Source organism: Barbus barbus, assembly GCF_936440315.1.
Source record: "Barbus barbus genome assembly, chromosome: 41".
Classification (NCBI taxonomy): Eukaryota; Metazoa; Chordata; class Actinopteri; order Cypriniformes; family Cyprinidae; genus Barbus; species Barbus barbus.
This window is the reverse complement of record NC_136719.1, coordinates 11,814,731-11,840,471: the sequence shown is the minus strand read 5'-3', so window position 1 is coordinate 11,840,471 and position 25,741 is coordinate 11,814,731. Positions and strand designations below refer to the sequence as shown.

Genomic DNA, 25,741 nt, shown 5'->3' with positions numbered 1-25,741 from the left:
AAAAAATAAAGTCTATTTTGGTTGGTTTAGGTTAAATTGTTACTTTAGATAAACTATAAATATGATGTTTATTTTGTCTCCCATCTTTAGTTTTAGTAGTAAAAAGAAAAAGAAAAGCTTATTTTATATACTTTTTTTAAAGCATCATCTACAACCAAAATATCATAACATATGATATACTAAGGACAAGTACCAGCTGTGTAGACATCAAAGTATGTGGTCTTGTTGGCAATGTTGCCAGCAGGCTCAAGTCCTGGGCCCTGGGCAGTGACCTTGCTGGAGTCTCCCTGAGCCATTCCCACATCCACCTCAAATGGGCTCTTGGAGATGTGCTGCCCTGCAAACAGCACTGTCACCTACGAGAACAGACACAGGTCTATTAAAAACCAGGCAAGACTGTTTGCTTTCACACGGTGATGCACTGCCCTCATTTAAAATATCACAGTGTTATTTTTTTTGTTGGGACATTTTGTTTTATCTTTTTCAGGTAAACACTTCTGAGTACCTTGTGTTGTCCAGTGACTTTTGGTACATAGAATACTGAGTAGGTGCGGTTCTTGTCATTGTTGGCTGTAACTTTGGCCTCCTCACGGTGGCCGGCTGGGTCCTCCACGTAAACCAGAACCTCGCCCTGACCAGCACTGATGGTCTCAACAGTGAACACTGCCTTCTTCATCACAACATTACCTGTGGGCTCAATACCTGCATGACACAGAACAATTCCCATGATTCTTCACTTTTCAAGAACTGCGTCTCAAACACTTATATTAAAACAATAAGTTTCAGACATAACTATAAAAACCATAGCAAATATGCAACTGGTCACTGTTTACCTGGTCCATAGGCACGGGCTTTTTTGGGGTTGAGTTTGGGCCTCAGGGGGGCACCAGGCTTGAGTTTGGCTTTGGGGAACTGGGACAGGTAAGTCATAACAGAGTGCTCGTCCACATTGGGATCAACGATTTCTTCTGGAGTGATCACCTGGTGAAGAAACAAGCATGCAATTTAACCTAAACCAACTAAAACGCATGCAATTTGTAAACATTTTGTAAAACGAGGCGTTTTTACCGTGCCATGGCAACAGGAAGTTTATTAAGATAAAAACTGAGAAGTCTGTATCATAGTAACATCAGCCCTAGGGACGGAAACACCTAACCACATGCATAACTGACGGCACGCAACATGACAGCCTTGGCACACCATCAGCACACGCTGTGACAAAGAAACCTCACTGGGTAGTTTCGATACATCAGTAGAGAAAAAAGTGATTTGACTCTGTTCCCCATTTGTCTAGTCCTTCAAAAAAGTTAAACCATAAACGCTACTTTAAAACTAGGTGAGATTGCATACTGCAACTTTACCATGATGACTAAGGTGAAAACAGCATGTGGCACGACAGAGCCAAATGCTTTTTCATTTGTTTCCTTTCCAATTCAGGTCATGATGAAACCCCAAAAGTCATGGTTGCTGCATTAAATTAGAAACATGCCAGGTGTGGCCTCTAGAACATTCTGTTCTCTGATTATTCAGGAGTTAATGAAAAGGCCAGAGATGACTGATCTGATGAAAGACAAATTACCTGAGGAACACCAAGCCAGTCATCAGCCTGCTGCATGGCCTCCCTGGCATTGTCCACAGGCTTGGTCTGGTCCCAGGAATCCCAGTCTGGACAGAGACCTGTAAACCAAAAATAAAAATAAACTGTATTTGCTCCCGTTTTCTAAGGACTGTGTCAGACTTGTTTTAAAATACTTGCTGGCGTTGCTGTCGACAGCATGAAAAAAAAAAAAAATAAAAAAAAAATAAAAAGGACACGATTCAACGAATTACTCGTTATTACTACACATCCACGCAGGGACCTCTTTATTTATGCATTCAATTTAATAAAGAAAATACTGTATATAAACAATCTGAGCAAATGTATAATTTTTTTTTTTTTTTTTTTTTAAGTCTATTGATCATGATTCCATCATTCATGTAGACTGAACATGCCTAATAGGAACACCAAATTTAATACTAAAGACTCAGACCACTAAACCCCTGAGATCTCTAAATTCCCCCAAAACACCATCTCAGATCTTTCACCTGGAGCACAACTGTCCACCAGAGCGCCAAGGGCTTTCCCTGACTGCCAGTCCCGGCTGAAGTTGGTGATGGGCAGCTCGGGCAGCTTGTTCTGGATCCATCCGAGCAGCCTCTGTTTGGGCGTCTTCTGCTTGCTTGCTTCGGTCTCCTCCTCCTCGTCCCACATGGGCATGGAGATGGAATAATGGAGAATCAGAGTCCATATCAGACCCAGGATCAGCTTCAGGTTCCCATCCACTATAGCCTTACTGTCTGTAACACAGGGACAGAGAGAAGAGTTACACAGAGTTTGCCAAAATGCATTGGAATAAATAAGATTTTTTTTTTAATCGTCTGAGGGCATCTGGATCTATAAAGCTGGAACAAATCCTTTTATCATTCAGCACAGAGCATTTCGGCTTTTTTACGCCTCTAGGGCCAGGCTTCGGGCCAATTTTCACGTCATAGTTCAGACGCGGGCCAGCCTCGGGCCTGTTTTGGCTTTCTCATTTTTATATTGTAGACATCCATCGATTAGGGATGAAAAAAATTGCCGCGCTGGTGGAAACAACAGGAGACCGTGCCGCGACTGTGAGCAGCTCGATGGTGTTTAGTGTCCCGCAGCAGCAGCAGCGAGCGCAAGTGACTTCAGCGCAGCTGAATACTTCTGCGTTCAAATGCACGCAATAGGCTAAAGCTTGCTGCAAAACCCCAGCAAACATAACCATGAATGTGTCTGCGGGAAATAGTAAGGAGATATTTGAATTATTTACTAATAACTTCTGAGTCTGTGTCGCAAGGATGAAGTTGCTGATCCTGACTCGCCATCTCCTCATTAGACGCGCCTTTAGAGAGAAATGCATCTTTGATTATGATTAAAATTATAATAAGAGTTTGTTTTCGATTTTTTTATTTCGTTAAGTAATTTAAAGCTGTCTATAGATATATTTATCATGTCTGTGAGGCATGCATTCGCTCAGCTTCGGTTCATTTTTATGAAGCACTCCTGTTCAAGATGGCAGAAAGCGCATCATGTTTGTTTTCTTTGTTTTATAAAAGAACTACCTTTTGTTTGTATTGTGAGTGCACACAAATACAAGTAGACCCTTTACAGGTCCGAATGATGCATTACTCTTACCTTTATCCAAAAAAAAAAAAAAAAAAAAAAAAAAAAAAAAAACTGCGTAGGCTATTTTAATTTGTTTCCACTGAAAGCAATGCAAGTGTTTGCGCTGGTGTCTCCATGTCCTGCAGAGCGCGCTGCGCACATTATTATTATAGCGCAGGTTTAACGTTTAAACATTGTTATATACTTGAACTGTTTTAGTATATCTATAGATTTTATTTTAGGCAATTCGTGATGATATGAGAAGGCTAAGTTGATCAAACATAGGCTATGATCAGCTCATGCAGCTGGCTGTTTGATTCGTTCATTAAAAAAAAAACAAAAAAAAAAAAACTTATAGGCTATTTAACGAACAAAAATGCTCCAAACTTTTTTCTAAATTAACTTAAAAAAACAAAACAAAATAATTTTGCCATTACACACAAAACTGAACTATTTTAATAGCCGAAACAGTAGTATAAACGGTTTTAGGAGAAGGGGGGGAAAAAAAGACAGGGTAATTCTGATAAAATGTCGGACGTGGGCCGGGCTAGGGCCTGAGCGTCTCGGGCTAGGGCCGGGCTAGGGCCTAAATTTGAGGCCCGTGCAGGGCTCTAATTCAGCACAAGACTGTGAAATATGTTGCAGACCATCCCACAAATGGTCAACAATCAATGAAGTGCTTGTATCTGCAATGCACATATCAAACATTCAGCCTTAATGCTGGCATGACTTCAGATTCAGAGTGTAGATGATAATCAGAGGAGACATTTGTGGATTAAACCGTCTAGATGGTTGGCACAACCCCATTTGAGGATTATCTCAGGACAAAATTTCATTTTGAAATCAGAGCAGGATGAAGTCTGGTAGCCTTTTATTATTTGCTCTGCTCTTACTCTTCTTAAAAAGGATGGAAATAAAATGTAAACCCATCTCCTCTTCTAGTCGCTCCACCCAGTGTCTACATCAAGATCTGATCATAGTCTGCTCTCCACCCTCATACAAAACTTTCACACTTCCCTTCCCCCTGCCATTTTTCTTTAACAAGAGCATACGCCCATTCAAAATGTGGTTATATGCTTGCACGTGTCCAGAGTTGCAGAAGAGACACAAAACAACTTCAAAAGCACAAACAGAACACTCTTGCCGTATCCCATGCTGCATTTAGTATGTAAGTGAGGCCTAATCCAAGCTGGGAAGATGAGAGAATCAAGACATATAAGATAATGTGGATAATTGTTCTTTGATAGCACTCACATGCCCTGGGGGGAGGACTTGGGCAGGGCAGCGCAATGCAGTGCAACGTCCGGTTTTAACTGACACCTATGACACATAGGGAGGGGACACTACTTCGATACAACCCAGACATACTGAAAAATATTGATTTGGCATTTCATAATCAAAGTGACCCTTTCGAATGAATCATACTATGAAAGTTAAGTACACTTCATTTCAGCATTTATTAACGTTAATTTCAAAACTTACAGGTGCATCTCAGAAATTTAATATTTACATCTGAGTTTCAATAAATGACCATCTGTACAGTATAAATTCCGGGTACCTCTTGTTCTTTGAAACCACAATAATGGGGAAGACTGCTGACTTGGCAATGGTCCAGAAGACAATCATTGACACCCTCCACAAAGAGGGTAAGTGACAGAGGGTCATTACTGAAAGCAGTGGCTGTTCACAGATTGCTGTATCAAAGCATATTAAATGCAAAGTTGACTGGAAGTAATTGGGTAGGAAAAGGTGCACAAGCAACAGGGACGACCACAAGCTCGAGAATACGGTCAAGCAAAGCTGATTTATACACTTAGAAGAGCTTCACAAGGAGTGGAATGAAGCTGCAGTCAGCGCATCAAGAGTCACCACGCTCAGACGTCACCACTTCCATCTGCTGACAAGCTTTATGGAGATGCTGATTTCCTTTTCCAGCAGGACTTTAGCACCTGCCCACAGTGCCAAAAACACTTCCAAGTGGTTTGCTGACCATGATATTACGGTGCTTGATTGGCCAACCAACATGCCTGACCTGAACCCCATATGGAATCTATGGGATATTTTCAAGAGAAAGATGAGAAGCAGTCAATCCAACAATCCAGACGAGCTGAAGTCTCAGTAGTGCCTGAGCAGTGCCACAGGCTGATTGCTTCCATGCCATTCCTCACTGATGCTGGAGTTTGTGCTAAAGGAGCACCGACCAAGTATTGAGTGCAGAAATTAACAAAAGAACTTTTCGGTTTTGCAAATCCTTTTTTTTTTTATTGATCTTAGGAAATATTCTAATATTTTGAGATACTGGATTTTTGACTTTCATGAGCTGTAAGGTCTAATCATCTAAATAAAAATAATAAAATACACTTTTGAAATGTTTCACTTTACATGTAATGAATCTAGAAAATATGAAAGTTTCACTTTTTGAAATGTTTCCAAAAAAAAAAAAAAAAAAAAACATTCATGATTTTTTTTAGATGCACCTGTACTAATACAGTGTATATGTTACAATGCAATGTTAAGAGGCAACATACATACATATATATATATATAAATAAAAAGCATATATATAAAAAAAAGTTGCCTCTTAACATTGCAAAGTTTCTAATAGTATGTTGTGGACCCATAAAATAAAGTGTTAGTAGACTGTCTGCTTAATATCTTCTAATACTCTAATGACTGCTAGTTGACGTAGTTGCAAAGTTACTTACTGTTAGTAGAATGTCTAAAGTGGACTATCGAAATAAAGTTACCAAATATTTTACTGAAAAATTAGATGTCTTTGAAAATTTTGAAGCTCCTAATAGTTATACAATAATAGTTTAGGTACGATGTGAGATAAATGACCATTTTGATTTTGGGGTAAACTACCCCTTTAAAACAAAGCTCAATCTAAGAGCAAATCATTGTCTCAAGGAGGAAAGCAAGCATAATATCAGTTCAGAAATAGACTCAAAATGAATGCGCTGTATATTGTGAGATCTCACATAACATTTTATCCCCCTCCTGACCTGTTCCAGTTATCTAACAGCGCTTGTTTGGCCATGTAAAATAATACATTCGCATTCTCTAGTTCTGGTCTCCCAGTGTGGTTAAACCACGAGCCCCCAGAGCCTGCTGGAATTCATCTTGGCTTCTGGTGAAGGTGCTATTGAACCCTCTCTGTTCCCTTTATTCACAGACCAAACACACTGGGCATGTGCTTCAGCATCGGAGCAATAATATGGAAATTTATGGACCCATAAAGAAGCGCCATTCTGGTTAACGCTGAAAGGGGAAGTTTAAGCATCACCAAATTCTTCCAGAGTCGGCTCTGGTGGAACAACCTGTAGATCGTGCTGACTTTGACTATGATTATTCTTATTCCTACAAGGGTACTGACGGGAAAAAAATAGTGAAATATTAGAAATGAACCCAAATCAGCATAATACAATAGTGCAGACTTTGATGAGTGACTATTACAGTCTGATTCAATGTTATGGTAGTGAAGAAGACAGAAATAACAAAAAGAGTGTTAGGACATGGGAACTTGTTGGCGCTTGTTTAAGGTATTAGAGGCGGACCTTACCATCAACTTAAGGCATGGCAGGGCTTGCATAGACATCCTGAGGGCTGTACAATTAAAATGATCCTTAGCTATTTTTCGTCATGCAGCATTTTTTGGCCTTTAGGGCCTTGGGAATTGATCTGCTTTTGACATCTCAAAATCCTTTGCCAGTTCGTTTCACATGGTTAAAGTCACAGGAAAGACCTTGATGCTCAATGGAACTGGGATTAAGTGGGTGTGCATATAAAATTGATGCCATCTTATTTATTGATGCTCACCCTCACAGACAGAAAAGCATGCTGCAGTTTACAATTCCCAAATATCTAATGAAGTAGTAAAAATGTAATGAGAGCTAATGTCTCAGGACAATTTTTGGGTGCTAGTCTACTAGTCAGCATGAGCCCTATGTAATTAGACTGATTTAGAGTCTTGTTCAGCATTGATCAAAAGCATTACTTAGGAGGCGTTTCTTAGGACACTGTTCTTGATTGTGGTGGGTGGGGGTCGGAGGGGGGACACAGGCATGGTGACGCACTGCACACAATGGTAAACATATGAAACATGACAGGAATCTGTGTTGCTGCAGCATTCCCACCACACACACTGCAGGAAACACACAGAACACTCATTCCTTTTAAGGACATTTGTGCTCACAGCTATCCATCAAGTTCCCAAAACATGAATCTCACATCCGAGAGAGAAAGCTGGCAGCGAGTAAGAAAAGATAAATCAAAGGAGGTTGAGAAAGAGATAGATGATGGAAAGAAGAGAGGAAAGAAGGAGTGAACCAGAGAAAAAAAAAAAAAGACAAACAGTCAAAGACAAAATACACAAAGGACAGAGATGGCTTGTGTTCGAAGCCCAAGGTAGCAGCATCCTGCCCAGTCACTCGATGACTAAACTTGATGTTTTCTGCATGAAGGCATCATGACATCATGTCTGATTATCCAAAACAAATCTACAGATTTAAAGATAACCAAAGCAAATATTTAGTGACCATAATGCTAAATTTCTCCGGAAACATGAGTCATCAAAAGACATTCTTAGATTAATTTACACAGCTCCATCAGATACCATTATTTCCCACCACCCATCGACCACAGACAAATAATTGTGGCTTAAAGGCAACAATATGCTGCCAATCAAATGAAGGCATCTTGGTAGAAAATGTTATTGTTACCTTCCTACCACCATATTGTGCTTGCCAAGCTTTCAGACACAACCAAGACTTTGACCAGGAGGGAAAAAGACAGGGTTGGCGAGTTGTGGCCTTCCTGTTCGAGCCATGTTGGAGTGCCGAGTCATCAGTAGTGGATCAGAGCACAGATTCATTCCCTCTGTCTGGACCTGGCAAATCACCTCAGCCATCAACCTTGACCCCACACTGCCGGACAACATAACACACTGCAGATGTCTGAAGACACGCAGAGGATGAGGAGGAGTGTTCGTCCCGAGATGCATTTCATAAGAAAATGTCACATTTCAGTAAGATAATTAGCCAAATAACTTTTCATTCACAAAGTTGAGGTCATTTTCCAGCAGTGGGGGTTTCATGTTTGCACGCGGCCGTAGAGGAGGATTGAGGAAATTGCACACATTCCAAAAAGGTCTTATCATCGTGGTCAGGACGTCTATACACAAATGCAATCAGAGACATGGAAAACTCGACAGGACTGGCCCCCCCTTCTCTTTCTCTAGTCTACAAAAATACATTTCTTACCTCTGTGGAACACAAAAGATGATATTTATAAAAAATAAAAAAATAAAAAAAAAGTTGTCCAAACACTGGAAGACAAAGCTGTGTGGACCACAGTGTTCTTTAAAATGTTTTTGTTCTGCAGAAGGAAAAAAACAAAACAAATTTGGAATGTTAGTTCATCCAAAAATGACATTGATTTTTGGTTGAACGAATCACTTTAAAAGGAAGTTATATTTGAGATGTAACGGAAGACAACTGAATAAAACAACTGATTGATTCATTTGTTTACTTTTTTATTTATTTAAGTAGGGCAGGACTTAGTCCTGGCCATCAGTTGATGATTGGATGGAGGCAGATCTGAATGAGAGCTTGCAGCTGATTGGAAGAACGGGGCAGGTTTAAGCAGACTACGTGATTGGATAATTCTGTAATTTGATTAATTATGAGAAGAAACCTATGCATAGATGAATCGTTTACAATATATAAAATAGACTATAGAAAACGATAATTTCCACTCAATGCCAACTTTAAGAGTGTTAACTAGGAGTGCCTGGATTTTCCAAGATATAACATTCTATGTGATTCAATGTTATATTTCAGTTTAACGCCATGATAAACTTTCACCACATGGGTCGCCCACAATGCCACTAGTGCTTGTCAGCATGTTTCTATTATCTCCAACATCTGCAGTTTGAAGAACCTAAAAAAAAAGCATGAAAACAATTGTTGTGCCGCGGGTCTTGATGAGGACCATGTGGTGCAGAAATGTCGAATTCTCTTAGTCCCGGCTTTGGTTTTCAAAACGGAGCACATCCAATACACGATTTTAGGAGCATGAACTGCGTAAGAAAACTTCCTTTTCTTTTACTTTCTATGACTTCCAAATGTCCCTCCCTCCTTTCCTCCTCCTCTCACTCACTCTCTGGAAATGTTCACCTTGGTTTTTTAGCCTTAAAAGGGCAGAAGCAAACTTGATCCTGGCAGGCCACCCATTCCCTTGCACAGGGGTTTCTGATTACAGCTGGGAGAGGGAGGGAACAGGAGGAGGCAGGGAAAGCAAGAGAAGGAGTGAGGGAGGGAAAACTGACTAGAGCATAAAACTGCTGTGGTAGTGCTTTTGTAAAACCCCATATTGACGGAGCTGGATTGTCATTTGGCTTGGTTCTTTAGTGACTGTACAGAAACCCGGCTCAATCAACTTCACCTCAAAAAAAAAAGGCCAGGAGAGTATCTGTCCATATTAAACATACGATTTTCATTATGGTCAAGCCAATAGAGTGCATCTAGTGCCACAATCCATATAATCACACAGACATACAAAAGGCCAGCCTACATTTTAACGAGATCACTAAAGATGTGGCCATGTTCAGTGATATTTCCGTTCATCAGTAGTTCTGCCAGTGTGCCTGCGAACATAAATCTCTGCTCTTAAATAAGGATTGAGATAAATGCTTTGGGACAATCAGATAAGTGCCAATTGTGCTGGATTCTTTCCTGAAACCATCAAGAGTGAAATCACCCTATCATCTCCATTATACAATCCTTGAAAGAAGTCTTACACTAGCATGTAAAAAAATAAATAAATAAAATGGGTCATGCATTCTTCTATGGGTTGCCAGATCAAGGAAGTGCCATGCAGTTATACCCATTAGGAAACACCCGCAATACCATCCCGCCTTTCTTCAATCCCACTTGCACTTCTCTAATTTGCCGTCCATCTCCCTTTGACCCACCTCCCTTCAACCAAAATGTGTAAGTCGTATCCTCAGTCTAAAAATAAAAAACACCCCATTTCTCTGCATTAGCTTAACTTCTGCCAAATTCAATTTCTTATCTCCAAAAAGAGGAAAAACTGAATTGCAGCAATCTATGCTCAGCAGAGGAAGAATTTTCCCTTTTCATCGATTGTCTAGCCACATTATTTTAAAATCAACCTTATTCACCGTCTCCACTCTAGGTTGAGTCCCTGTTTATCCGGTCTACCTACACATTTGTGGGTTATTCTACCAATTCTTGGTTGGTAGTCATGAGGCTTTTCGGAGAATACAGAGCGCGTGGCAGATGTCTTCATGTGGTTTCCATGCAGCAGTTGTCTAGTAGGGTGACAACGACCTTAAAAAAAAAAAACTTTACAGTTCCACAGTAAAGTGGAACTTCAACATCTGAGTCACAGAGAGACATTTAAGTGCAAAAATCACCGTATTCTTTTGTTTATGCAGAAATTTGTAGGTTTAAGTGTGACCAATTAAAAGAGCACTAACAATACAAATAAAAACAGTGAAACCACACTGAGGCTGGGTTGCGAGACTTGCCATAGGGTGCTTTCCAGTGTGGTGAAGAGTGTGAGGGTACACAATCACGCACATACCACTTACTTGCTGGTGCAAGTAGGCATAAGTACACCCAATGTACTTCAGTTTACACCAACTTGAGTTTCTCATATTTAAAGCAGCTGCAGTGATGTAAAAGTTCTGTTCGGGAGCACTAGAGTGCAGCAGTTGGGTTCCAGAAGTAAAATCCATTTAATTTTCTGCCTTTCACAACAGAGCTCAGAGATTAAACAACAATATACGCATCTATAGAGTGAGATTTCAAATTCAACATCTAGCATAGAATTACCAGTAATCCTGAACAGTATCCACTAAACTGCCACTATAACCATAGAAAACCATGCCAAAACAGCTCAGTGACAATCTCCTATTCCCATGAAGCATTGTGCATGATATAATTAAGCCAGGCTTCCTACAATTGGTAGGAATTCCTACTTTTTTTGCTTTCAAATCAAAATCTAAGGTTATGTTTTCTCTCAGAGCTGGTTGGTTTAGTTCACGTCTTAGAACTTTATTCAGTTTTTTTAATCCCCATGGAGAAAATGAATGGGAAAAATACTTCTGCAACAAAGGCAGCTGAAAAAGTGTCCCACTGCTGAGCTCCATTGCCACAGGACTGTCGCCCAAACGAACAGGAAATCCTGGCATTGCTAATAAAGCAAAGGAACATAGGAAGCCTCCCTCAGCTACTGACTTTGTTAAATAACTACACGCCTCTCCATTTAGCTCTATAAGTCTTTATAAATAAAATGTTTACATTAACAAAATTCAGCTTAAAACTTCTGCTTTCTACAAATAAAAACACTGAAAAGCTAAGTGCGTGTTATAGTGAGAATATTCAACAAATGTGATGACCAGGGAAAGACTTAAGCACGACAACAACCTCAAGTGGTCAGAACAAAACCAATACAAAGGAATCTTCGGTTTACTGCATTCACGTCACCTACACAACAGAATCAAGTCTTTACTCGGAACTCATTTTGACAAGCTTAACGAAGACAATTATACTCAATTCATTGTACTAGACTTATTCTGAATTAATGCATTTAAAATCACCTCAACTGAGACAAGACATTGAGCAACTTTGTTGAACAGCATCAAATGTTCTTAAGTGTCCTAAATATGGTTAAAAATGCTATGCTGATCAAGATCATGTTTTGTTGCATCACATTTAAGTACTAACATGCAAGATGAAGAAACCGATTAGCACGTCTCTAGGCTCCACATTTGAAAGCTCTTTTATGAGCCCCACCCAGATGAAGACAGATACAGGGCTGTCATGCTCTTCCAGGCTTTGGAAGGCAGCACTATATTCATATAGACCGGTAAAATATGGGACCTGTCATGACAGGGGTACACACATACCACCTTTATGCTTTCTCAGTAATTCTCTGTGCATTCATGTTACAATGTTCTTATTGCAAAGCAATGATACAAACAGTTCCAGTTACAAAGTTACAAAAAAACAGCAATGACTAGAAAAACCCATTCCCCAACCAATAAGCATATTGAATTCCTAAAAGACGCAAATAACTCCCATAACATGGTGAAAAATGCTTCACTGGCTGCAAGATGCCATCATAAAATACAATTACACCATCATCTGTGGGTGAGCAACTCAGTCCAGCTAAACTGTTTGCTCATTAACAGTAAGGGATGATGGTGTTTCTAAGTACAATTGCTGAACAATCCTTGATTGCACCATCTAAGAGGATGTTTATTTATGCCCTCTGGGCGCTGTTGGGAAACTCCCCCATTAAGAGCAAAACCCTACAGCAATTGGGTTGTGGCACTACTGATGAAAGAATGGGCTTCCGGAAGAGAACAAATTATACTAAAATACTAAGGCAGAATGATCTAGCGGGACTAAAAATCTTGGAATTCAAAAGCTAGTTTAACCTTGGAAATTTGAAAAAATGTTTAGGGTTTTGAAAAACTTAATATAGAATTTATATATTTTTAAAAAAGAACAATTAAAAGATACTCCACTATTCCTAGGACATCAACCAAAGATGCAAATAGTACAGACAGTAGATTTCGCTCCACTGAAGCGCAAGATTCTCTAAAATTAAGCAGAAGAACACGAAAACCACAGGTTTGTGTAAAACTTACTGATTATGATACTTGAGTGCTGTCATTAAAGCAAAACAGAACATTTTCAAATTATGCTAATTTCACAATACAATAACCCATCTTCTCTGATTATGTGGAGCAATTTGTTTTGTAATAAGGGGAAATGCTTAATGCAATCTTGTTTTAATGAACATAAGTTGGATGTAGATCATGTAATGTTTATTGTCATGCTTGTCAAACATGCATTGCCATTGAATATCTGCTCAATAAAACGGTTTGGGGGAAGAAAATAAATAAAATCAAAATGTAATTCAGTATCAGACTGCACGCATTCACTGAACCAATGATCCAGTACAGATTCACTGGCTTGTGCCTGAAATGAGCCATAAACTGGAGGGCGTGTCACTGTATTAGTCATCAATCAATCACAACCAGCACTGAATGAAGGAACCGTGTCTCGACATCTCGAACACAAGCGATGTTGTGCAACTTCATGTTCTAACCCCTCCGTTAAACCGTTGACACCCAAAACAGCCACATTAAATTGATGAAGACAGCGGTGTTCCTCATGAGAGGAAGGCGTGTCTTCGCGGATCGATAATTCTACTTTGTGCCACCCAGCCGCGTAAGAACTATAATGAATAGATTGACACGGACAACAAAAAAGCAAACTTCACTTAAATAAAAGCCTGTAGCGTAGGATGTGAACATTCCCATTAAGAGGAGCAGTACAGTTTTTCCGCCCTTTACGCCTTACAGCTCTCTTACTGCATCAAAGCAGAAAAAAGGTTGTTGCACTTGTCGAGTTTGGATTCATTCAGCACTCAAACTAGGGTTAAACCACCCTAAACTATTCGCCACGATGTCTGCTGCTGCTGCTATACGACATTCGGGGTTGGACTTACAACAGTTGAATGGATCGACTGTGGTTCCTCACTTCTTTGTCAGATTCTCTACTGCGAAGGCGATTAAAGCAATCTTATCTTATTTTCCAAGTTACAAAACGTTCACAAAACACGTGCAACTTGTGAAGCAATCATACAACTGTGAACAAAACAGTGTCCACAAAGGCCTTGATTCCCATCATTCTTTCCCGTTATTTTGAGGCCTGCCTAAAATTTCATGCCCAGTTTGTTGGCCAAATACAGGGTCACAATGGATGCCACAAACTTAGTTTTATAGCTTATATACTATATTTAATAAAGTGCAATGTTCGATTGAAATCAGAACATACCTATAGACACCAGCTTGATGTTTTCCCTGTCGAGGAACTCCAGAGCCACAGAGACGTTCTCCAGCTGCATCTGCCTGAACGTGGGGCGCTGGTTGTACTTGCGGAACATCTTCTTCTGGCTGAGCACCTCCAGAAGCGCGATCAGCCGGAGCCCATCGCTCAGGTCCGTCTGCAGGTTCGCTATGCGCTTATTGACACATTTCAGATGCTCGTTGCACCAACGCGTGAATGTGTTTTGCTGGATCTTCTTCCATGGCGCGTCCTCGGCGAGATCTTTCTCTGTAGCGGGCATGTCTGCGTCCTTGTCCGGGGAGAGAGAAGCGTTGGATAGGGGAGCGGCGGCGGCGCTCGACTGGTGGGGGCGTGTGTGTTGACTCATTTTTATCGACTCGGGTCTCCTGCACTAATTCGCTGTCTCGCTTTTTGGGTGGAGTCTTGTGGAATTGTACAATTCGTGTGCTCTTCTTTCCAAAGTTATGAGACTAGAAGGGAAAACAAAGAATCTGAAATCAGGCTAAAATGCACATGCTTTTAATTACATTTGTGTTTCTGAAGTACGTGGACATTTTCAAACATATTTTTTATCAAACTTATTCAGTTTTTAAGAAGTTGCTGAATGAAAGTATGCCATTGTGTGTCATTCATTTAGTCGTTTTATCTGTAGGTGTACGGTACCTGGTCTGAAAACAGCTCACATGATACAGCACTCACAAAATGTCTAGTGTGCATAAACCTCTGTTGCGTTGGCATGTCATGTACTGACAAAAATACTCAAAATATCGTTCAAAATCAGTATTTCGACCTCCTTTGACGTGAGAAAGTGATGTCAATTAAATAAATAATTTGTGTTACACAGCATTTAAAGCTCTGTTAATCTACATTATGTATATGTTTAGTCATATTTTTAAAGTAATACTAAAATAGTGTTTCACTTTATGCATTTATCAAGACATATAGCCTAGATAAAGTCCAGACAAATGTTCTACTTTGCCATTCGTGTGTTGATGTAATGCCACCAATTATCAAATTATGAACTGCAATTGGATAAGGTGTCCAAATAACCTAAGTAAAAATTCACAATAGATGAGTAAGAAAGTTGAAAATATGTCTAAAGAGGTGTTTGAATACCCAAGGTGTGCAAATAAAAATCTTGGCCGGATCTCTATCCTCCTTGTAGCCATTTTGTAGGAGAAAATCACAAAACAGAACAATTTAGAAGTGCATTAATCCCGATTTGACTAAATAAGGCAAATGAGCCAAAACAGTGTGTGAGGACGCAGTCCAAAAAGAATGTTTCCCTTTAGAGCTTTTTTCAGCGTTTGTCCCTCCAGGAGAATCTGTGGAATGCCCTTCATGTAATGAGCCACCGATGCCCCCCTGACCCCCTCTCCAATTCCCCGCCCCCATCATAAAACATCTACATAACCACACAATGTGTTATACTCTTGCTCTCATTCTTTGTCTCTTCATATTTATGCTCAGAGAAAACTTGATATTTCTAGCAGAGCATAAGACGAGAAGAAGAAATGCTCAGACTTGTCATTAAGCTTTCATTACAGTCTCACAACCGATAAGGTTACTTCATGTCAGGCTCAAGATCATGAACTTCATTCATAACTAGGTAGCTATTCATAGCCCTCGGATAACTTTATATTTCATTAGTTTTATTTCCAGTTAACAACATCACCAGTGTCCTATTGTTCTCAAACCCCATGTGATATTATCATATCCACAATACAGTCTAACTGTAAATAGGCCAGTTGCTCAGAAACAAAGGATGAACAAACAAGTCTGGCATTCAGAACAAGCCACTACTGCAGCCATATTGTAGTCTGGCGTCACCTGCAGGACATATGAAGTATGACAGGCTGATTTTATGTTCCAGCTCTACATACAATGCTTATGATAATAATAATAATAATTTAAAAAAAATCTAATTAACAGCAGGTTCTCTTTTTTAATGTAATTTATAACATTCACACAAGCTCTAAATTTGAAGTATTTAAAAAAAAATATATATATATATATATATATATATATAGACTATATATATATATCTTGTCTGACCAGGCAGGATGAGTTTTCCAGTGTATTTTTAAAATGGGATTGTACAGTTTTCTAAAATACTTTAATATGCACCAGACAAATATGGGACTATTATTTGAGGCACATAGCTGAAAAGAACACTGTGTTAAACTCAACAGTCTCCCTGATGACAGATGTATATATTAACTCTGAGCTGTTAACAATAGTGACCTTAACTGAAGGAAACCCTAATAATAATAATCATTATGAATTTTATACATTTCATTACTTTGATATCATCAAAACATGCTATCAGTGTAGTGAGTTCAACCAAGATAAATGTAATCATTTGTCTTTAGTATAATCATTATAATGTTAGGTTCATTTGAGGACAGATACTTGTCAAAATAGTGAAGTGGAGATGGCACGTGATGCTTGATTCATGCCATGCTGAAAAGTGTGGTTAGCCCACATACTGGCTGTCAGACGCAAAGACTGAAGTGCATCTCATCTGCACCAGTGAAAAACACAGATTAGACACACTGAGGGGGAGAATGGCACGATGGGTATTTTTGTAAAGGTGTTTTATTCTTTCGTTAACAGGATGTGGCTTTGTTATTGCATCTGTGCACATGGAAACCAAACAGAAAAATATGAGCAGCTAAGTTGTGTTTTATATTATTTTAAACACAATAATTATAACACTGCAAGTGGCAGGGGCTAGTTGACACATTTTTGTACTGCAGTGAATATTCCTCAGGGCAGGTTTACGTTTGAAAGTGAATTTAAGCAAATCTACTGAACATTTTGACCACAGTTGCCCGGGAAAAAAATATACAGTTCATTGCAAGTGGGCTGACTAAAAGCAGGGTCACATGGGGTGAGTTGTCACTATGGATCCTGCTAAATATAAATAAAAATTTGACAACTTGCCCCACCTTCACATTTATTTAAAAAAATGTCAATTTACACAAACACAATCCAACTTTTCAAATGAAATATGCTTTCATTCATATTTGACTTGTCTGAATGTATGCCAATGTGGTTTTATTGTGCTCACTTATTTAACCTACAGCTATAACAAAAATATAATGATACTGTAATTTTATTTTGGAGGACGTAATTCACCAAAATAACCCCAATTTAAGACGGGTTTGAGCTATGTGTATAAAACCAACATGCAAAACGACTTCTGGAGAAAACAGACATTTGTTTGGGCTTTTTGACTTGACATTATAGTTACTAATAGCCTAGCTCTTGTCACAACCAGCCCCGTTCTTCCCTATAAAGGGAAAAAAATGCGTGTTTTTACTGTAAAACCTAATGTTTTTGTACGAGCCCTACTGTCTCTCTCTTACTGTCATCCAGGTGAGGTCGCGATGTTTCGTGCAAGATTTTCCTCGAGCATGGGGGGGCGCGCGCAACTCTAACTTCAAAGGATGAAGGGCGCGCGGACCTTTTCCATATTTTTCCCTTATTTGGTGAGGAGGCCTTAATTAGATTACGACAGTGATGCGCCAAAACCTCTTAAGAGCATCGGATTTATACACTTTTTATAAATGACAGGCAATATTAATATTAATTAAATATTAATATTTGGGTTTGCATTTACAGAACCTACACAGCCATTAATATAAATTCATTTTTAATTATCGTTAGCTTGTTTCGTTTTATCTAGTCTCCTAATTTTTGCAATATTGTATAGGTACGCCCTCACATGTCGTTAAGCATGCAGGACACAAGTACGCAAGAATATGATATTCAGTCATTCATCACAATTACGGCCGCTACGCATTTACGCAAAATACAAGACGTTTAGTGGTGAAAGTCTGCGTCAATGATTTTAACCCTAAACGAACTAAGATTTGACGCAGAACCGGAATAAAAGTAAGTTGCCCGGGCTCAAAAGCGCTTAATGCAAGACAAAGCATGCCTCGCAGCAGTGAATAGAAGTTTTATAACTTACATTTTGATGCTTGTCTTGAAGTAGGCTAATTCTTGTTCCTGTATCCCTTCAGAGTCTGCGTGTGGCACAGACAGCGGAGAGTGAACGTGACTGGAGCACAGTGCAGAAATCTCACTGTAAGACCCTCCCGGAGCCGACGAGTGTCCCTGGAGGAAAAGCTTACTCGCTGAACTCGAGAAAAAACACTAGTGACACCCCTTAGTCGTTTCTGCCTCCTTCTGTCCTCTCTGGTCTTAATGCGAGAACCTTAATTGGTAAAGTATCAAAGAGGGGGGCTACTCTTCTGTTCTCGAGCTGACGTGATACCGGCGGCCGCGCCTTCAGATTGTAAAGGTATGATGTCACCCTGTTCAGACTCTGAGCGCCTATGTTCGAGCTTCGAGTTATGTTGCAAGTCCTGAGGTAATGATATTCAATTCATTCTGAACTTCTATTGTGTATGAACAAAATGATCTTGACTCAAACATTCGGACACAGGTCACATTAAAAGAGACAAAACATGCTTTTCCCTCAAGACACATTGGATTTCATCCACCCTTTATACTGTACAGGGTTAAAAAAAAAAGAAAAGAAAAAAAAAGTGGTCCAAACTCATAAATCAGCCCATTTTGATTTAAATCATATGCATTTTTGTGTAGGCTACATTTTAGGTTTAGAGGTCAGGTTACGGTCATCGCCATTGTGTCTGAGATGTTCTCACTATTATAGTGAGGCCAAATATTTTGAAATGCAGTCTAAGGATATTATTTTGCATACTTTTGGGACAAATTTCTCATTTGCTACTAAATTGATTGGCTGCTGAAGAGAGGCAAGACTGTAAGTATGTCCCTTTTTAATAATTAAAGACTCAAGAGTTTGCTGTTTAATACATTACTTTATTTCAGCTGGATCTTTTAATGGCCCAGTATGGGTCTGTCTATGTGACTCCATAACCCTCTTGGTACCAATAAAAACTGGTGTCTCCCTTGGGTAACTATCTTTGACTGCAAACATTCCCAGTACTTCATTCCTTAGAGGGAAAGAGAAGGGACCAGCTATAACTGCCTTATTTATCAAAGAACCTTGGGGTGGGGTGACATCATATTGCCCCCACCACATCTTTAACTGAATCCAGCAGTCTGAAACCTGGTATCATTTGTGCCATATGGGATTTGATGCTGGTATTTTAACACTTGTATACAGAAACACATTCATGGCAAAATGAATGTTTGCAAATGTAAACTGATATTTCCTACTGGCACAATCAAGCAAAATAATACATAATAATGGTGACCAATCTAACATGTCAAACATGTATGCTTATGTATGTATATTATTAAAAAAAGCATATATATACAGTGGTGTGAAAAAGTGTTGGCCCCCTTCCTGATTTTTTTTTTTTTTTGCATGTTTGTTACACTTTAATGTTTCAGATCATCAAACAAATTTAAATATTAATCAAAGATAACAGAAGTAAACCCAACATGCAGTTTTTAAATTAAGGTTTTTTTTTTTTATGAACGGAAAACAAAATCCAAACCCACATGGCCCTGTGTGTGCCCTGTATCACACCTGAGTTCAGTTTCTCTAGCCACACCCAGGCCTGATTACTGCCACACCTGTTCGCAATCAAGAAATCACTTATATAGGACCTGCCTGACAAAGTGAGGTAGACCAAAAGATCCTCAAAAGCTACACATCATGTTTAGATCCAAAGAAATTCAGGAACAAATGAGAAAGAAAGTAATTGAGATCTATCAGTCTAGAAATGTTATAAAGCCATTGCTAAAGCTTTGGGACTCCAGCGAACCACAGTGAGAGCCATTATCCACAAATGGCGAAAACATTGAACAGTGGTGAACCTTCTCAGGAGTGGCCAACCGACCAAAATTACCCCAAGAGCACAGCGACGACTCATCCAAGAGGTCACAAAAGACCCCACAACAACATCTAAAGAACTGCAGGCTTCACTTGCCTCAGTTAAGGTCAGTGTTCATGACTCCACCATAAGAAAGAGACTGGGCAAAAATGGCCTGCATGCCAGAGTTCCAAGACGAAAACTGCTGCTGAGCAAAAAGAACAAAGGCTCATCTCAGTTTTGCCAGAAAGCATCTTGATGATCCCCAAGACTTTTGGAATAAAATATGGTGGTGGTAATGTGATGGTCTGGGGCTGTTTTGCTGCTTCAGGACCTGGAAGACTTGCTGTGATAAATGGAACCATGAATTCAGTTGTCTACCAAAAAATCGTGAAGGACAATGTCCGGCCATCTGTTCGTGACCTCAAGCTGAAGCGAACTTGGGTTCTGCAGCAATGATCCAAAACACACCAGCAAATCCACCTCTGAATGGCTGAAGAAAAACAAAATGAAGACTTTGGAGTGGCCTAGTCAAAGTCCTGACCTGAATCCTATTGAGATGCTGTGGCATGACCTTAAAAAGGCGGTTCATGCTCAAACCCTCCAATGTGGCTGAATTACAACAATTCTGCCAAGATGAGTCGGCCAAAATTCCTCCATAGCTCTGTAACAGACTCATTGCAAGTTATCGCAAACATTTGATTGCAGTTGTTGCTGCTAAGTGTGGCATAACCAGTTATTAGGTTTAGGGGGCAAGCACTTTTTCACACAGGGCCATGTGGGTTTGGGTTTTGTTTTCCCTTCATAATAAAAAACTTCATTCAAAAACTGCATGTTGTGTTATCTTTGATTAATGTTTAAATTTGTTTGATGATCTGAAACATTAAAGTGTGACAAACATGCAAAAAAATAAAAAATCAGGAAGGGGGCCAACACTTTTTCACACCACTGTAAATTGTGTGTGTGTATATATATAATGTGTAAATATATGAAGAGTTCAGATGCAAAAGCCTCTAAGTGCCATCTGAAATTTTCTTCTAAAATTAGCATTTTCATCAGGCGCCTATATTTATGTTCCGTTATTTCACTTTAATTGCACAGAAAAGGACCTATACATTGCTACATTAGAGTAAAATGACTGAACCTAAACATAGGAGCCTGATAAAAAATGCAAATTTTAGGTGAAAATTTTAGATGGCACTTAGAGGCTTCTGCATCTGAACTCTTCATATATATATATAGGCTATATATATATATATATATGACGAGTTCCTATGTTTTATCAGGCTCCTATATATATATATATATATATATATATATATATATATATATATATATATATAGAAAGAGAGAAATCTCATAATTTGTCTGTTTTTTCTTGCCCACATTCCCTAGAGTGTGATCAAGTCAACCTAGATCAAGACAAGACAGGCAGAGATTTTCTGGCAGCAATAGAAAGGCAGAAAAGGTAGAAATGCAGTGGGTAGTAAATGAAAATAGCCACATGCAAAGAAAAGGCATCAACAAAGCCAGGAATCTTAGTGGGAATAGTCCAAAATCTTCCATAAATCAGGAGCTTCAGACTAACAAAACATCCCAGGTAGGTTAAACATGCATAACCAAATCTGTTTTTTGTTTTTTTGTGAAGACCTGCTTCTGTGTGTTTCATTTGTCAAGGTAACCATGTGATCTTGGTGCTTACTTAGAAAGGAGCACAGAGAAATTAAGAAACTTGTGTAGAATCTCATAGTAGTTGACTAACTAGAACTAGTTTGAAGATGTTTAGTTACTAGGGTCCTAACTCTCTAAATATACGATTAAATAAACAAATTTCACAAATATAAATATCACAACAAAACATGTTCATTATGCACACAAGAGGCAGTAGTAATCTCATTCAGCGGCCTGTGAAGACCAGGAAAAATGTTGTCACTGCTAGAAATTGAGCCTATATATGGGCTAATAAAATATTATGCGCAGTTTTATTGACAGTAAACACAGAATTAGTACAGTAGCAGGCAAAGAGATCAAGGAGGAGCAATGAAAAAAAGAGAAATGACGTAGGGAGAGAAAACAGTTTGAAGCTCTTACATTTTCCCATTGTAATCCCAAGAATTCTTTGTCTACATTCCTTTTTTGTTTTATTAGTTTAGAAAAAGGAGGCAATTTATTCTCAAAGATAAGTTAAGACAGAAAGAATGAGGCAGAAAAACATTTAGTATTTTATTATTCAAAGTGAGTCTTGCACCCTAAGCATTATACATCACTTTTGCATGTTAGATAGAAGCCATGGCAACATTTTGAATGGTTTAAATTTACTAAACATCCGCCTAATTATGTTTTATGAAGTATGGCAACAAAATAGCTGCAAGTTTAACAAGGCAATAATGTTTATCAAGAACTGGCCAAGTTAAAAAGCGAGTATGTGTTCTTTGATCAAATGTGTCACACTGTTGAGAGAAAAAGAAGGACAGAAAGATTGAGAGAGAGGGGCGTGTTGTGACCCATCCGTTTCTGGGTGTAATTCTTTAACACAGGAAGCTGTAGTGACAGATACGCCATGTTTTCCACAACAACGTGTGGCTCTGAGGAAGGAGGATATGATCATTGGAATGCATAGTGTGCTGTTGTTAACTGTATTAGCTGACAAACAAGGATGATAGCTGAGCTCTGATTCACCACCATTCTGACAAGCAAAATGAAGGCCGAAAACAAACCAAAAAAATTTAATTTCCCTGAGGACGTCAGGTAAATTTGTGCACAGACTTGAGTTCACAGACTTACTTTGTGATCATAATCCTGACACATTTTTTTTCATAATGTTAGAATTACATCAAGCTCATGCACCCACACCCAGTAAAAAACTACAGAGATCCCATCCATCTGAACCACTGCATGAGAAATCCTTTAAAAACAAATGTGTTTTTCAAAAAGAGCAGACTCTTGTTTTCCTGTTCTTCATCTTTGTGTTTTCATAGGTTGATGTTCACGGCCTTCAAGGACTGTGCTGAGAGGTTCAAGTCGTATCATACGGGGGGACACTGTATCAACAACCATTGACAGACAGAATAACAAGATAATTCTTCTAAAAGACTATCAAGATTGCATTTCACAAACAGAGACATTCTGATCTACAGAGGTCAAGTTTAGGCTACATGAAACCAGCAAGCATTAGTGCTCAGTTGTTGTTCACATCATCTCTTTTTAATGTGGCAAATATTAGATTGCTGTGTGAACCGTCCTGAAATGACCCGCATGCACTAAAGAACGATAATGAGATGCCATGACTGTCATACGGACGTAAAGACGGAGGCCACTGATGTCAGTGTTTACATGTTCATTTATAATGTGTTGTGGCATGGAAGCCAGCAGATTTGTGAGCAGGTGATTAAGAGGACGAAGATGAAGAGAGAGCAAGTTTTTAAATATTTAGCTCGTATAGAGATATAACTGTAATACTTATGAGTTTAACACTTCACTGCCTCTCCACCGACTACCTCTGCAACTGTATATCATATTCACAGCGTGATCAAAGATCTACTGGGATGTAAAATCTTTGGAGTGACTTCCATCAGTGCCAAATCATGACGAACATTGATCTAGAATGACGTAAAGTTCAGGCTGATGCCGTTTTGCAAAACATCTGACCTGTTTTAGATGTAGGACCACATATGGAAGTGGCCCAAATTAGAATCAAAAAGATCAGATTCCATGTGGTTTGTGCTCTTCACACTGCATGAAAAATAAAATGATCCGAGTCACATATCAGCAAAAAAATTGGAATTTGAACTTTTTTTTACTGTTTAATCTTATGTTGTGTCGTCTTCACAAGTTAAAGATTAGAGGATGTCTCCATCTCAAGGTTTTCAACATTGCAGGACAGTGTTGTGTAGCAGTCATTCTTTTTTTTCTTTTTTTCTTTTTGTCTTTATAGCGCTAAAGTCAAGAGAAAAACTCATCTGCATCAAACTTGGGGTTAATTAGAGTGGAGAAAGTCATCCTACGTACAACACTACACTTATGTGTATAAAGACACTCACTATAGACAGCAGCACTCACCTGCAAACATGTCTGAAGGCAGTGAAAGAGTCTGTACCATCTGTTACTGTTTGAGAGGATATTACAGCAGAGTGAGTCAGAGTCGAAAGCTCTAGAAGTGTGTAATAGGTGTCATCAGCTCCAGCGCTTTTATACTGTGGCTTTATTCTTCACTGCACATCACAGAAAACAGAACGGCCTTCTGGTTGACTGACTGTTCATGGATAGTCACTCTGATCTGACAGGCGGTTCAAGTACACACACACACTGAAATGCCAGAACATTGCAGTGCATGGCCAAGGAAAAACTATATTAATCAGTGTTGATATCTTTGATCTTAACCATCCACTGGAAAGAAGTATGACCAGTGAGCACTGTGATACAACTGATCCAGTAAATAAAACTACCTGCTTTATCACTGATGCCACACCCATCGTGTCTGTCTCATTCCACCACACCTCATTAAAAAACAAGAGGTGTCATCAGGTTTTGGTAGCATGACAATATAAGCTTAGCTTCTTGATGAGTCTCATGAATAATCATCTCTTTTTTACCTCCTCAAGTCTGTAACTCTCTGGTAGGGGAGCAGATGTGGTGTTTGGGGCACATTGTCCTTTCCCTGGGGTATCTAAAAAAATACATCAGAGAATTAGTCAATTAACTCATTCCTGGTCCTGTTTTTTGGCAGGAAAAAGCCATCCGTAATTCCCTCCAACCACCTATTGGTTAAACTTGTCAATAAGTACATTTACATATGGTGGATTTTGAGTAGCTGAACATCAATCTTCATTAGTCTGTCCAAGAATAAATGGCACAATGCATAATTGAGTATTTAAAGAATTAAATACACATTGCTTTCTGTGATTAATATCTATGCACTAACGTTCAAAACTTGGGATTGGTATTTCATATGTTTTTGAAAGAAGTCTCTTATTCTCACTAAGACTGCATTTATTTAATCAAAAAGTAAAAACGTGGTATTGTGGAATATTATTACAATTTAAAATAAATGTTTTCTATTTAAATATATGTTAAAATGTATTTCTGTGGTGCAAAGCTGAATTTTCAGCAGCCATTACTCCAGTCTTCAGCGTCACATGATCCTTCAGAAATCATTCTAATAACAGAAATCTTTTGAAACATTGCAAATGTCATTTTTGATCAATTTAATGCAACATTGCTCAATAGAATTATTTTATTTTATTATTAATTTATTGTTTAAAACTGTTTTGGAACAGTGTGCATGCTGGCCAAAGTCGAGCTACAATCAGATTATCCAGGTCTGTTAGTCCAACTTCACAAAAAACAGACTCGTACGATTACAGACAGACTAAACTTTAGTCACTAAAGAAACATTTTTAAAAGAATAATTATTTCAATAGTCCAATTTTTAAAGTGCATTTTAATGCACTAAATGAGTGGTAGAAGAGGCAAGAGTGCTGGTATAGGCCTATTTTGTGTGCTAAAGAATTGGGATTGATAATTGTGTACTATGCAAATGATGAAATCGCAAGAAATATGTATTTATTGGCTTAACAAGAGATTTTTCATTTAGTTAATGAGCAAATTAAAATGGCCAAACAAGTAAGTGAGGACTATTAAGTCATTGATTTTTTTAACGTCTCAACTATTACATTTTTACTGTGTGGCCTACAAAGTGTAAGGATATTTTACAACATAGAATCTAGTCTTGTTAGATTGGGCACTATAATGCATGCCTACTCTTGTCTCTGTCTATCCTTGCAATGAGATTGGAAGGAGATTGCTTCCATTTAATGCTGCTTGGAGAACAGAATCAGCTGATGATGGAAGTGCCAAAATTGTGC

The 25,741-nt window shown here is 38.8% G+C and overlaps 1 protein-coding gene across 4 annotated transcripts in view; it reads right to left on the bottom strand.

Moving 5' to 3' along the window:
* LOC306860908 (filamin-A-like) overlaps positions 1–18,263 on the bottom strand; it is a 36,788-nt gene extending 18,525 nt beyond the window's left edge. For 2 of the 4 annotated variants that reach the window (XM_079402922.1, XM_079402924.1), the window contains exons 1-7: positions 18,041–18,181; positions 14,050–14,531; positions 2,086–2,337; positions 1,580–1,677; positions 834–981; positions 506–702; positions 194–356 (exon numbers count right to left, since the gene is read on the bottom strand). In XM_079402922.1, coding sequence (XP_079259048.1) covers positions 194–356; positions 506–702; positions 834–981; positions 1,580–1,677; positions 2,086–2,337; positions 14,050–14,428 — 1,237 coding nt within the window. In that variant the 5' untranslated portion in view covers positions 14,429–14,531; positions 18,041–18,181. Of the gene's footprint in view, positions 1–193; positions 357–505; positions 703–833; positions 982–1,579; positions 1,678–2,085; positions 2,338–14,049; positions 14,532–18,040 lie in introns of all 4 variants that reach the window. The other 2 variants (XM_079402923.1, XM_079402921.1) reach the window with 2 other exon arrangements.
* Between the last annotated feature and the right edge of the window lie 7,478 nt (positions 18,264–25,741).